The 13362-nt window shown below is 34.9% G+C and overlaps 2 protein-coding genes and 1 pseudogene across 2 annotated transcripts; all 3 read left to right on the top strand.

Annotated features, from left to right (window-relative positions):
- Nucleotides 1–1488, top strand: LOC132309990 (acyl-CoA--sterol O-acyltransferase 1-like; annotated as a pseudogene).
- Nucleotides 1489–6319: 4831 nt separating this feature from the next.
- On the top strand, nucleotides 6320–7524 carry LOC132310075 (acyl-CoA--sterol O-acyltransferase 1-like). The gene has a single exon (XM_059808337.1). It carries the CDS (start codon nucleotides 6323–6325, stop codon nucleotides 7457–7459), a length of 1137 nt encoding a protein of 378 aa, XP_059664320.1. The 5' UTR covers nucleotides 6320–6322; the 3' UTR covers nucleotides 7460–7524.
- A 1231-nt stretch (nucleotides 7525–8755) lies between these two features.
- Nucleotides 8756–10116, top strand: LOC132278761 (acyl-CoA--sterol O-acyltransferase 1-like). Its single transcript, XM_059780646.1, has 2 exons — nucleotides 8756–9771; nucleotides 10080–10116. The coding sequence occupies exons 1-2, from the start codon at nucleotides 8756–8758 to the stop codon at nucleotides 10114–10116; spliced, it is 1053 nt and encodes a 350-aa protein (XP_059636629.1).
- The last annotated feature ends 3246 nt before the right edge of the window (nucleotides 10117–13362 follow it).

A 13362-nucleotide genomic window follows, 5' to 3' on the forward strand; every position in this document is an offset into this window, starting at 1 on the left:
TATATCTCCTGTTCTTCAGTTCTACAATCTGAAAACAGATACAATGGAAGGTGAACTTAAGAATTACACAGTGGTATGGATCACAGTATTGGCATCAATCTGCTTCTGTCATGCCATAGGTAATTTTATCCCCAAAGGTGCTCCTAGACTTATTGCCATCCTCCCAATAGTATGTCTCTTTCTCTATCTTCCACTCAATCTCTTCTCAATCCATTTTGGAGTTACAACCACTTTCTTCATATCATGGCTCGCCAACTTCAAGCTCCTCCTCTTTGCCTTTGGCAAGGGTCCTTTGTCCTCTAACCCACCAATACCTTTGTCACGTTTCATCACCATAGCTTGTCTACCCATCAAGATTCAAAACCACCAAACCATTAAAAAAACACAAAAATCACCTCTAAATTATGCCATAAAGGTTATGCTCTTGTCTGCTCTTATGCGTGTCTATAGGTATGGAGACTATCTACATCCAAAATTTATAATGTTGCTATATTGTTTTCACATATACTTTTCTGCTGAGCTGGTGTTAGCCGCGGTTGGGGCCTTGGTTCGAGTCCTGGGCCGGTTAGAGCTCGAGCCACAGTTTGATGAGCCTTACCTCTCTAGCTCATTGCAAGACTTCTGGGGCAAAAGGTGGAACCTCATGGTTACTGGTATCCTACACCCGACTGTATATGATCCTGTTCGATCGATTTTTGCCTGCCTCATCGGAAGGAAGTGGGGTTCATTTTTAGCCGTACTCGCCAACATTTTTTGTATCTGCTTTGATGCATGAACTGATGCTCTATAATGTTGGAAGAGTGAAGCCCTCATGGGAGATCACATGCTTCTTTCTTATTCACGGGTTGTGTTTGGCCATGGAAATTGTGATCAAGAAGGGGGTTAATGGCAAATTTCGATTGCCGCCAATCTTGTCGGGGCCGTTGGTGCTCGTATTTGTGGTGGTTACCGGCATCTGGTTGTTCATTTCTCCAGCTTTACGGTGTGATGCTGACGTTAGGGTACGAAAAGAGCTTGTTGCTTTTGTAGAGTTTGTTAAGGATGTGGGCAAATTTGTTAATTTACATCCTTAATGGAGTGAGTGGTGTATTTTGACTTTTTAACGTATCAATTTCAGCTTATAATTTTTATTTTTAGCCAACAATTACAGCTTATAATGAAATGCCTATTTTTAATTTGTCTTGTTTCGGACGTCACTAAATAAGTGGCAATTTCCAACGTCATTGAATGGGATTGTATATTAGGGGTGCACATTATTATTATTATTATTATTATTTTATTTATTTATTTTTTAAGCTCGGTTCGGTAGGGTTCCGAACCAAACCATTGGGATCTGGAATCGGACCGAATCGAACTTAAAAAATAAATAACTAAATATTCGGTTTAGTTCCAATTGTTGACTGTCGGAATCAATTTCCTTATGAGCTTGCCAATCTCTGGCCACCCTTTTTCCTTTCCAAAAAAAAAAAAAAAAAAAAAAAACAAGAATACACAAAATCAAGAATTACAGATAATACACAATCATTTTTAAATGAAAGGTCATTCGCAACCAAAAAAAAAAAAAAAAAAGGAAAAGAAATATATGGGTTTTGAACTTTTGATTACAAAACAAGAATTACAGACTTTGATATATATATATATATATATATGCATGCACAAAATCAAGAATTACAAACCTTGATTAGTTGATTTAGAAACAAAAATTAAAACAAAACTCATACATACAAGTTAGCAATTGCACAGAGAGAAGGGGGCAAGCTTGAGAGTTGAGAGACAATGGCTGAAGCTTGCGAATGGCGAACCCGAATTGGAATAGTGGGCGATGGAAACTAAAAGATGTGGGTTTTGATTTTTTGAACAATCTTGAAATGATATGCTGATATGAAATATATGGGTTTTGAACTTCTGATTCTTGTAGATTTTGTAGTTTGCAGTTGCAGAGATACACGGATAGAGAGAGAGAGGGCAAGTTCAGAGTTGAGAACGAGAATAGAGATGGAGACGATTGGAGTTGGGGGGCTGAAATGATTTGCCCTAAAAATATTTTGTTTTAAAGCTTTAGAAATTAGAGTTACTAATATATATATATATTTTTTTCCTAGTTGGTACTCACACACACATACCTTTATGGAGGCTCGAACCTCTGACCTCTCTTTGAGAAGTAAGAGTTTGATACCACTAGGCCACTGACCTGTTGGTTACTAATATTAATAATATAATCAAATATATATATTAAGGTTGGGTTCGGTTCGGTTCCGAAACTGAACCGTGAGATTGGAACCAAACTGAATCTCAATGGTTCCTCATTTTAGGAACCGGAACCGTGAGAACCGGAACTAACTTCGGTTCCGGTTCTCACGATTCCGGTTCCAATTCCTGCGGTTCTTTTGTGTACCCATATTATATATTGTATAAAAATCCCTAGATATTATAGACTTTCTCAATTTTAACATAAACTTTAATGTTAGGAGCAATGCATATTCTCGTGCACTGAATAGATGCGGATATAAGAAAAGCAAGTCAAGCAAGTCTAATGATGGAGTTTGAGATTTACTTCAATGGGGCAACCATTAATTATAACATAATAAGAAATTTTCAATTAATATAATAAATTGCAAAGTAGGGACATTTTCTAAATTTTAAAATACATGGGTCTTTTTTGTATTTTGGAAAGCTTTTTTTTTAAAGGCAAGTATTTTGAAAAACTTGTTGCGCGAGTGACAGAGAAAAGGAGGGTCTTCTGAATTTTAGAATTTTTTTTAAAGGACAATTGTGAATTTGTAAAGAGTTTAGAGGAGACAAAGCTATAATTATTAAAATATTTGTATAAAAAATAAAATGGCTCCACTAGTGACATGGGTCTTTTTTGAAGTTTAAAATACTTGTTGGGCTAGTGAATTAAAAAGGAGGGGGTCTTTTTGAATTTTTGATTGTTGTAAGAACTTTCATGAATTTGTATAGAATTTTTTTTAAAGGACAATTGTGAATTTGTAAAGAGTTTAGAGGGGACAAAACTATAATTATTCAAATATTTGTATAAAAATAATATTTGTATAAAAATAATATGGCTCCACTAGTGACATGGGTCTTTTTTGAAGTTTAAAAAACTTGTTGGGCTAGTGAATTAAAAAGGAGGGGGTCTTTTTGAATTTTTGATTGTTGTAAGAACTTTCATGAATTTGTATAGAATTTAGTGCGGACTAAACTATAATTATTAACAAAATTATATACAAATATAAATTAAATGAAAATTCTAGTGGGGCAGTTGCCCCAACTAATCCCAACTTGTGGTTTGCGAGTTAAAGCCAACACATTCTGTCGTCTATGAGAAAGACCAATATGGACATAATACGACTCTAATATATCAACATGTCAAATTTTAAAAGTAGGACACGATCATAACCTGAACACAATTAATATAAATATAATTTTTAGTTATATATTTATCAACTGAGACAATCATATAACTTTAATTAATTTATAAATTCTATTACTTTAATGTTACATCATTTACATAACGCTGTTTAATGTTGTTCACGAAAATTTCATAAAAATGTCTATGCTGAATTGTTCACGAAAATTTCATAAAAATGTCTATGCTGAATTGTTAACGATGAAGAAATTAAGAATAGAAGAGAAGAGTCGAAGCCCCCGAGATGGCACGTTAATGACCGACTCAAAAGTCAAGGTCATGCTTCAAAATCAAATTCCAAATGGTCCTTAATTCAGTCAATTCTTTTTTCTAGAAAAATGATACTACGGAGTATACAAAAGACTGGCAACGACTTTGTTTGGGACCCAATTTTGACAAAATAAAACCTTAAACATGAAATAATGTATAATGTGATTTAACACATTATTAAGTTACAAATCAATCAACATTTCGCTTATTGACAATTAAGCTTCACACATTATGGTATCACTAGTAAATGAATATGTTATTGTATAAGATTTGACACTTTGACCAAACATCTCTACGTCACCATGTTATTTTTTTTAATTTTCGCCAACAATTTCATCTTATAATGAAATGTCTATTTTTAATTTGTACTATTTCCGACGTCACTAAATAAGTGGTAATTTCTGAATTCATTTAATGATATTGAATATTGTATAAAAATCCTTAGGTATTATATACTTTCTCAATTTGAAGAACAATGCATAATCATTTGTTTATTCTCGTAAAATGAATAGATTGCAGATATAAGAAAAGCAAGTCAAGTAAGTCCAATGATGGAGTTAGAAATTTACCTAAGAAGGGCAACCATTAATAATAATATAATAAAAGAAATTCAATTAATATAATAAATTGCAAAGTAGGAGCCTTTTCTAAATTTTAAAACACGTGGGTCTTTTTTGTATTTTGAAAAACATATGTATATTTTTTTTGAAAGTCAAGTATTTTGAAAAACTTGTTGCGCCAGTGACATAGAAAAGGAGGGGTCTTTTGAATTTTAGAATTTTTTTTAAAGGACAATTGTGAATTTGTATAGAGTTTAGGGGAGACACAACTATAATTATTAAAATGGTTGTAAAAAAAATAACATGGCTCCACTAATGACATGGGTCTTTTTTAAATATTAAAAAACTTGTTGGGCTAGTGAATTAAAAAGGAGGGGTTTTTTTGAATTGTTGATTGTTGTAAGAACTTTTGTGAATTTGTATAGAATTTTGTGGGGACAAAACTATAATTATCAACAAAAGTACATACAAATATAATTAAATGAAAGTTTTGGTGGGGCAGTTGCCCCCACTGATCCCAACTCTATCAACTAAGAAATACAGATACGGACATGATATGATACGATACGTTGATATGTCAAATTTTGAAAATAAGACACGGACATAGCGTGAACATAGCTAATATAAATATAATTTTTCATTTATATTTTTATTGATTGAGATAATCGTATAACTTTAATTAATTTATAAATTCTATTACTTTAAAGTTACATAACTTAGAAGATAACTATGTTAGAATAAAAAATATATATATGTGTTATACTCTATGTGAAATTATTATCCTATTTTGTTATTATAGTTATGTTTTTATTTCTTTATTAGTTGAACATTTTAATATACGTTTATGATGTTATTTTCAGAATTGTTTTTCTGTTTGTTTTATATAAGACAAAGAGTATAAGATATGTTGATTGAGTATTCAAAATGTGTTAATTAAGTGTTTGAAATGTGTGATCATGTATTAAAAATAATAAAATTTATTTTTAAATAATAAATACAACAATAAAGCATATCTAAGAGTGTTCCTAAAATATCAGTGTCCAACCCGATGTTAGACGAAGACAAGAAAGTTCCATAAAAATATCTCTACTTCCCAGGAATATAGGTTAGGAATAAAAGAGAATAGTCAAAGCACCCTAGAGGACACGTTAATGACCGACCCAAAAGCATAGGTCATGCTTCAAAATCAAATTGCAAATGGTCCTTCGGTCAATCCTTTTTCTAGAAAAGTGAAGATATACAATTGCACATTTTCTAAGTAATCCCCCAACCGAGTTGATCTTCAAACGACTGGCATGGCAACGACTTTGTCTGGGACCCAATTTTGACAAAATCAAACCAGACCTCTTAGCAACCTCCAAGTTCGTTAACTACCCCGTTCTTTAATCTCTATATATGCATGCATTGCCCATCACATAAAAAAAAAATTTACAATGTGATTTAAACACATTATTATTATTATTATTCTCAAAAAAATTAGTAAAATTAGAGATCGAGTTAAATGTTAGAGGAGGAGGGAATTGATAGGATGAATTTCAAACTCATGTAGAAGGCTTCAAACGATACATATCCTAGGACTAAGTTAACACCAAACCCGATTTAAACATGCTATTAAGTTACACTTTTAGAATCAATCAAGATTTTGGTTATTGACAATTAAGAATCAATTTGGTAAAAGTTTTGTTTCTGCTGTTTTTGTTTTTTGGGCTGCTACAGTGTCGATTTTGACAACAAAAATATGTTTAGTGCGACCTTGTTTTTATTTTACACAGTGTTAAAATACTTTGCAATTAATGGCACAAAACCAAAATACCAAAAAGTTATTCTTTCTTATTTTGACAACTGTTCATGGCTCAAAACTATACTAGTAGACAAAAACACTGTTTCTGTTTTAACAAAATGTCGTTCCTAGCCATGCTTCTATTTTTTTTTTCAAAACACGCAACAAAAATACTATTTTTATTTTAGCCAAAAACAAAACGCTTAAAACAAAGTACATGCCAAACGAGCTTACACATGTTGATATCACTAATAAATGAATCTGTTATTATGTAAGATTGACACTTTACCAAACATCTCTATGTTACTCTATGTTGTCCTTATATATAACTTACGATCACATCTTTATCTCTCTATAGTTCATCACTTCCACAATCTCAAGAGAGCAACAATGGAAGGTGAAATCAACAATCTCATAGTGGTATGTATCACAGTCTTGGCATCAATATGCTATTGCTATGCCATAGGCAAGTTTATCACCAAAGGTCCTCCTAGACTTCTTGCCATCCTCCCAATTGTATGTCTCTTTTTCTATCTTCCATTCACTCTCCACTCAATCCATTTTGGAAGCTCAACCTCTTTCTTCATCTCATGGCTTGCCAACTTCAAGCTCCTCCTCTTTTCTTTTGGCAAGGGTCCTTTATCCTCTCACCCACCGATACCTTTGTCACTTTTCATCACCATAGCTTGTCTACCCATCAAGATTCAAAACCACCAAACCATTCAAAAAAGTCACAAATCGCCTCTAAATTATGCCATAAAGGTTATACTCTTGTCTGCAATTATGGGTGTCTATGGTTATAGAGAATATGTACATCCAAAATTTATAATGATATTATATTGCTTTCACATATACTTATGCCTTGAGCTGATGTTAGCAACGGTTGGGGCCCTGGTTCGAGCCTTAGGACGGTTAGAGCTCGAGCCACAATTTGACGAGCCTTACCTATCTAGCTCGTTGCAAGACTTTTGGGGCAAGAGGTGGAATCTCATGGTTACTGGTATCTTACGCCCGACAGTATACGATCCGGTTCGATCCATATCTACTCGTCTGATAGGGAAGAAGTGGGGCTCACTTCCAGCAGTACTTGCGACATTTTTTGTATCTGCTATGATGCATGAACTGATTTTCTATAACGTTGGAAGAGTGAAGCCCACATGGGAAGTCACTTGCTTCTTTCTCATTCATGGGGTGTGTTTGGCCATGGAAATTGTGATCAAGAAGGCGATTAATGGCAAATTCCGATTATCGCCGATCGTGTCAGGTCCGTTGGTGCTTATGTTCGTGTTAGTTACAAGCATCTGGTTGTTCATTTTCCCAGCTTTACGATGTGATTTCGACGTCAGGACACGAAGAGAGACGGCTGCTTTTGTAGAGTTTGTTAAGAATTTGGACAAATTTGTTAAATTTACGTCATTTAAAGCAATTAGTAGATAGGCGTATCCTTGTTACTTAGTATATGAATTTCAGCTTCTAATGAAACGCGCATATTTAATTTTGTCTTTTTCTGACCTCACCAAATAAGTGACAATTTGAACAGATATAATAACTTTAATGTTAGAAGCATACATAATTATTTGCATTTTCTGGTGCAATGAATAGACTCCTCCATATACAAGAAAAGCAAGTCAAGGAAGTCAACAAACTTCTATGATCTGATGTCATTTTGCGACCAAATGAATTGGATGTTGATCCACTGAATTTATTTTATGAATGTCTCCTCTGACCTATTTTGCCAATGTTTTTGTAGTTTAGTGGTTGAATTAATCTCTGCTGTCATAGGAAGCTCGATTTCGAACCTTCACGCCCCCCAAAAAAAAAAAAAAAACTACTTAAGTTTAATAGCTTTCACTAAAGCCCATTTCACTGTAATTATATTTGCAGTCAATGTTGTTTATTTGTATCTGGGACTGTGCTTGGTTTATATGGCAGGTCCAATCCAAGGTTAAGCTTGGATTTGGTCTACACCAGCTTTTATTGGTCTTGCATTTTGTACATGGTAAGGTCAACTGGCCCATAATTGATCATTTCTGTATACAAATGAATTTATTGAGAACTTAAAGTGACATAATTTTTGAAAATTCTATAGATCCATTGGTACTCAATTATGAACATCTATTCAAATAGTTTAATACGTAGTATGATTTAGTAAAATTGTGAGTTTAACATGTATTAATTCTTATTTTGTATTTATTTATATTTTCCAATGATTTAAATAATTCAGCAGAGCCATACGCATATGGAGTATAGTCAAAGCTTCCGAGAGGCTAGGTTATTGGTCCAACCAAATTTCTAGACAGGCCTCAAAATCAAATTCCAAATTGTCCCCCAGTCCTTTTTTTAATTTTTTTTTTATTTCCATAGAAAAATGTTAGTATTAAACTCTACATTAGCTGGCTACCCCCTCCATTCATCTCCATATAATAATGCAAAGTCAACACTTTATTAAGTTAGATTACATATCTAAGTTACGTCTTAAGAATCAATCAAAATAATACCATTAATAAATAAATGATTGCACCGCATAACAATTATCACTAATAAATAAATGATTTTGTTATTGTACAAGAGTTTGACCAAGCATCTCTCTACATCTCAATGTTACTCTATATATGCTGTCTTCCTATTTCACTTCAGATGCTATATATTATACCTAGCACATCCTTATATTTCTAGTTCGATCTTCACAGTTCAATCTCAAGAGAGGGAGATATATATATATATATATATATAATGGAAGGTGAAATCAACAATTTCATAGTGTTATTGATCACAGTCTTGGCATCTATTTGCTACTGTCATGCCATAAGTAAGTTCATCCCCAATGGTCCTCTTAGACTTGTTGCCATTTTCCCAGTAGTATGTCTCTTTCTGTATCTTCCTCTCAATCTCTCCTCAGTAAATCTTGGAAGCACAACCACTTTCTTCATATCATGGCTTGCCAACTTCAAGCTCCTCCTCTTTGCCTTTGGTAAGGGCCCTTTATCCTCTAACCCACCAATACCTTTGTCGCATTTCATCACCATAGCTTGTCTACCCATCAAGATTCAAAACCACCCATCTCACCAAACCACCCAAAAAAGCCACAAATCACCTCTAAATTATGCCATAAAGATTATGCTTTTCTCTACTCTTTTGCGTTCCTATAGCTATAAACAGTATTACCATCCAAAATTTATAATGTTGCTATATTGCTTTCACATATACTTATCCCTTGACCTGACGTTAGCCATGGTTGGGGCCCTGGTTCGAGCCCTAGCCCGGTTGGAGCTCGAGCCACAGTTTGATGATCCTTACCTATCTAGCTCGTTGCAAGACTTTTGGGGCAGAAGGTGGAACCTCATGGTTACTGGTATCCTACGCCCGACTGTATACGATCCCGTCCGATCTATATCTACCCGCTTGATAGGGAGAAAGTGGAGCCCGCTTCCAGCAGTACTCTCAACATTTTTTGTGTCTGGTATGATGCATGAATTGATTTTCTATAACTTTGGAAGAGTGAAGCCCACATGGGAGGTCACGTGCTTCTTTCTCCTTCACGGGATGTGTTTGGCCGTGGAAATTGTGATCAAGAAGGCGGTTAATGACAAATTCCGATTGCCACCGATCGTGTCAGGGCCGCTGGTACTTGTGTTCGTGGTGGTTACCAGCATCTGGTTGTTCATTCCATCGTTTTTAAAGTATGAAGTCTACGTCAGGGCAGGGAGAGAGGCTGTTGCTTTTGTAGAGTTTGTTAAGGATGTGGGCAAGTTTGTTAAACTTGCATCATTTAATCATTGAGTACTGAGTAGATAGGCATATCCCTTTTCTATTATGTCAATTTGAGCTTATAATGACACACACCCATACTTAACCCTCAGCCGACTCCCTTTCATCTTCTCTCTTATGCTCCCCACTCCCTTCCCATGGGAGGGAGTGGGGAAGCGCCGATCCTTGCCTCTCATCAATAAATAAACGATGCATGATGCACATAGTTTTGCTCGGTGGATGGTTTCACGTCGTTTTGCTATTGTTTTATTAGATCTACTCCTAATTTGGCTTGTTTTTGGCTTGACAGGATGGATCTGGTGTTCTGTAACCAGCTAGATCCCTGATCTATGTCGGGTTTTGGTGTCCTCGCCTTTTTGTGTAGAATTTGGGTGGTTTTTCCCCAGTTGGCGATGTCATGTGGATGCAACCTTGGAGCTGTTGCCTTGATGTTGATGATAGCTTAACCTTTGCGTCACTCCCGTTACTGCTCTTCTCCCTGAGTGATCCGCTGGTATTTTTTGGCTTGTTTCTAAACAAATCGGAGGCCTGTTTTTCAGTTTTTATTGTATTGCTTCTTGATTTGTTTATCTTTGTACGGTGTTTATGACTGTGTTTGTAGATGTCGTATGGCATGACTGTTTTTTTTTGCCAGGATAAAAAATAAAAAATAAAATGTGGCAATTTGGATATATTTGTGTGTGTTTGTGTGTGTGTGTATATATATATATTAACTTGAATGTGAGGAGCAATACATAATTAGATGAATATAAATAACTAGATGAATATATTAACTTGAATTATTAAGATCATCGGAATTATAGTTTGGACTTAAATTGCTGAACTAATATATAGGTTCTGTTAATTTAATTGGGTGTTGGCCTGGAATTAATTGAAGAAATAACTATATATATTTTCTGTCAATTACATAGATGGATGCTGGATTTTAACTTGGTGAACTATTAAACCTTGTCTCGTTAGTTACGTGGATGGATTCTGGATTGTTAGTTGATGAACTGTTTAAATTCTGTATATTAACTATTTGGATTACGTAGATTTGATTTGATGAACTGCTTAAAATGTTGCATCATTTACGGATCATTTGCATGATATGCACCGGTATGGGACAGTGGCATACGGAAGGACGGATTAGATCAAAACACTAATCCCTACCCATTCATACATAAGAAATGGATTAACTAAAACAGTTAAATCCTACATGGATGCACGTCCTATCAACTAAGGCAGTTGAACGACATAACGGATGCTTGCTTTACTTCTCTGTATTAGGAAGGAATTTATATATATACTTATGGTACCGTGGTACGAGCTTGAGTCTCCTGATCACGGTTAGGGTGCGTATATCACATAGAGGGATAACTGGACCTAATAACTTTCCCTGGTAGGTCTGGGTGTGCATGACGACGCTACGGCGTTTTACGTGTTACCTTCTACTCATGTGTGATGACTATATGTTAGTGAATATTCTATAGTGTGTGCGTATATATATATATATATATGGACTATGTTTAGGTATTGCCGAGCTATCTAGGATGTATCTGCGTATCTAGTTTATGTACGGATTGTAGTAGATTAGAACTTGCATGTGGGCCTGACCCATTCCTATTTTTCACCAGGCTTTGAGCTTGATCATATTGATGCAGATACAGACACTCACTCTTCCGCTTACATAAGACTTCCTTTCTATTTTGGTTTTGGATTTTAATTCTGTAAATGTATTTAAAGATTTGGGATTAGGGGTCCACTAGGTGGATTCCCGAGTTGTACGAATTTTAATTATATTAATTTATTATTTAAGGTTTGAGGATTTTTATTTTAGATTTTTTTCAGCGTTTTATTATTTTATTCGTATTTCAGTTTGTATTCCTGCTTGTTTACATATTGACAGTTGGTATCCCTCAGATCTGTGCTCGGACTTGATCACCCATGGCTCTAGGGGTATCACAGTTGGTAACAGAGCACTCCAAGTTCTAGTGTCCTTAGGAGTGTCTTTTGTTAGATGACTTCCGCGTTGCGTTTCTTAAAACTTAGAGCCATTTTAGGATTCGTTGTACTCTTTTACGGTTCGTTAGGAGGAGCAGCTGATGTCAATTATATTTCATAATTAAGAAATGGTTGACACTAGGAGGAGGATGGGGTCTAAGGTGACAGCGATACAGACCTAAAGGAGTAAAGGCGACAGCGATATAGACCCAAAGGAGTACCTTATTAAGTTCATTGTCAGAAGCAGAACTTGGGATCGAAAGTTTAGTTCCGGTTGGTGCTACTTTTAGAAGTATAAGCCAATGAAAGATTTCGGATGGTGTTTTAGGTCACCACATAAAGGGACCAACACGATTTCAGTTGTTTTCAGAAAGGAGACAACCGAGGAATAGGAGTCCGAAGAGGATTCTAGTGAAGTAGGTTTCAAAACACCCAAGAAAGAGGGTATTGAATCTTGAAAATCAAAGATCACACGAGAATGATCTTGTTCAGTAGTAGAGTAGTGAATAATGTTGGTAGAGTCGGTATGGATCGACATACATATAGGTAAACTTTCATGCTACCTTTAAATGAGGTAGATAAAAAAAATAAAAAATAAAAATAAAAAAATAAAAATAAAATATTCTTCAGGAGATTAGGATCGGATAAGAGTTCTTCTCAGAACAAAACAATGATTTTATATCACGTTCCGGGGAGTATGGGGATTAGGTTGTGACAATCTAAGTTATTTTTTAAAGCTACATTAGACGGTTTGCATTCCGTGTATCAGGAGGATAAAAGGTTAAGCCTTTAGAATTTGCTGAGACAAATGGATGTTATTTTGAGCTATAGTTTGAGCTTATGTTTCGAGGTTGGATGATTACCTCTGGAACTAGAAAAGGAGATTGTGAACCAATCAGGTACAGTTGATTTCCAAAAGAAAATTTTTCTTTTCTAGGAGGAACGAGGTTTTACGTAGGATTATATTTTGTATTTATTGTGTGTCCTTTTCATTAATTATTCAGGATCGGGAATGTGGTTTAGTTAGGGACACAAGTGTGTGATCATGCAATCATAGGATTTTGTAAGTATATCTACTTTGAGCCAATCTAATGAACTTAGACATGCGCAGGTATAATACGTTTTCAGGATGGGATAAGTAAACTAGCAGTTCGAGTCAAATGATATAGATTCAATTGATAAACTATAAAGTCACGCTGGTTTATCGGAGGAACCGACTTAGTTGATTATCTTCTAGGAAATTTTAAACAGGTGTTTCCAAGTCAGCAATAGGATTTTGTACTAGTTTAAGTACTTGTTGGAACGACACTGACTGAGGATAGTAGATGGATAACTATTTATCAGTCTATCTTTAATCCAGAATTGTATTTTATGAGAGGGTGTCATTAGGAGAAGATGTTGGAGTTCTATATCAAGGAGGAAACAAAGTCACTTCCTTTGCCCAAATAATATGGAAATTTTTTTTTAGGTCACAGTTCGCAACAAATAATTGTTGCTCGGAAATTGTTATATATTTGGAGGATGAAAAGATTCCATATGAAGTTGCGTTTGGACATGATGTCTATTAGACACTTACTTGTATTAGCAAA

Source organism: Cornus florida, unplaced genomic scaffold, assembly GCF_030987335.1.
Source record: "Cornus florida cultivar Cherokee Brave unplaced genomic scaffold, ASM3098733v1 CherokeeBrave_3.0.0_Hap2_Chr01, whole genome shotgun sequence".
Taxonomy (NCBI): Eukaryota; Viridiplantae; Streptophyta; class Magnoliopsida; order Cornales; family Cornaceae; genus Cornus; species Cornus florida.